Source organism: Cyprinodon variegatus, unplaced genomic scaffold (assembly GCF_000732505.1).
Source record: "Cyprinodon variegatus isolate N-32 unplaced genomic scaffold, C_variegatus-1.0 Scaffold138, whole genome shotgun sequence".
NCBI classification, from domain to species: Eukaryota; Metazoa; Chordata; class Actinopteri; order Cyprinodontiformes; family Cyprinodontidae; genus Cyprinodon; species Cyprinodon variegatus.
The window spans coordinates 1,233,845-1,235,237 of NW_015150591.1; the positions used below are offsets into that span (position 1 = coordinate 1,233,845).

The 1,393-nt window shown below is 44.6% G+C and overlaps 1 protein-coding gene across 1 annotated transcript in view; it reads left to right on the forward strand.

Annotated features, from left to right (window-relative positions):
* Window positions 1-1,393, forward strand: part of hmcn1 (hemicentin 1) — a 175,905-nt gene that overhangs the window by 171,765 nt on the left and 2,747 nt on the right. The window contains exons 102-103 of the mRNA XM_015376644.1: window positions 181-300; window positions 448-574. Coding sequence (XP_015232130.1) covers window positions 181-300; window positions 448-574 — 247 coding nt within the window. The remainder of the gene's footprint in view (window positions 1-180; window positions 301-447; window positions 575-1,393) is intronic.

Here is a 1,393-nt window from a genome sequence, read left to right on the forward strand (position 1 = left end):
TTTTTTCTTTGCTTGCAGCAATACTGGAACAGAATTCGCTCCATATAAAATTGGCAAATCTGACATGCAGCAGAAAAGTTAACAAACAATCTTCCTTCTTGTTGCAGCTTAAAACTTATAACTTGTCGTGAACAAGTAAGGAAACATGGGAAACATTCATGTTACTTTATGAACCAACAGATATCAATGAGTGTGAAGTGAGGGACACGTGCCAGCATGAGTGTGTGAACACCCCAGGGAGCCACCGGTGTATCTGTCCTGCTGGTTACCACCTGATGACTAATGGGAAGACGTGTCAAGGTGAGGCTTGATCTCTAATCTCTCCAACAATGCAGCAGCCTCATTCTGCAGCTCATTTCAAAGCTATTTGTATGTTTTGATGCCAACCCAACAAAACCTTATGAGAAAACTGATCCTTTTGTGACGCGCTGTTTGCTAAATCCACAGATATAGACGAGTGCCTGGAGCAGAACATTCACTGTGGGGCAAATCGGATGTGCTTCAACACAAGAGGAAGTTACCAGTGCATCGACACACCCTGTCCTCCAAACTATCAGAGGGATCGAGAAACAGGGTAAACATTCACAGCAATGGTTTAAACCCATCGACTAACTGTAGAAGAATGTAAAAAATAGTTTTCATAAATGTCTGCTGGTGCCTATCTCCAGCTTTCAATGGGCGAGAGGCGGGGTCCGCCCTGGACAGGTCGACAGTCTATGACAGGGAAACACAGAGACAAACAGGAAAAACAACCATTCACACACAAGGAGACTTTAGAGAAGCCAAGCAACCTAACAGTCATGTTTTCAGACTGTGGGAGGAAGCCGGAGTACCCGGAGAGATCCCACACATGCACAGGGAGAACATGCAAACTCCATGCAGCAGACATGGGCAATGTGGAGTCAACAAGTCATCTCCATGTCATGTATTTGTTCTACCCAGCCACTGAAGCAGGTGAGTCCAATCTTCACAGTGAATTAACCTGTGCAGATTGGACTCACCTGGTTAATTGGCTGGGTAGATTAAATACATGACATGGAGATGACTTGTTGACTCCACATTGCCCATGTCTGCCATGCAGAAAGACCCAGGGTGGGGAATTGAAACTTTCTTGCTGCAAAGCAGCAGTGCTACCCACTGCACCACCGTGCAGATTGATAAATGGACAGTTCTTAACAAATCTGCCTGTGACTGAAGATACTTTATCATTGTTCAACAGTCTGATAAAGAGGGCTCTTAATGTTGTGTGTGATTACGCCTTGTTAGAGAACATTACTGAACAAGAAGCATCACAATGATGAAGGATTGCTAGCCTCGTGAGACCATCCTGATCTCGCGAGCTTTCAAGATTTCACTCGCTAATCAGTCTGGAGACTCTCCGTTAAAGAAAATT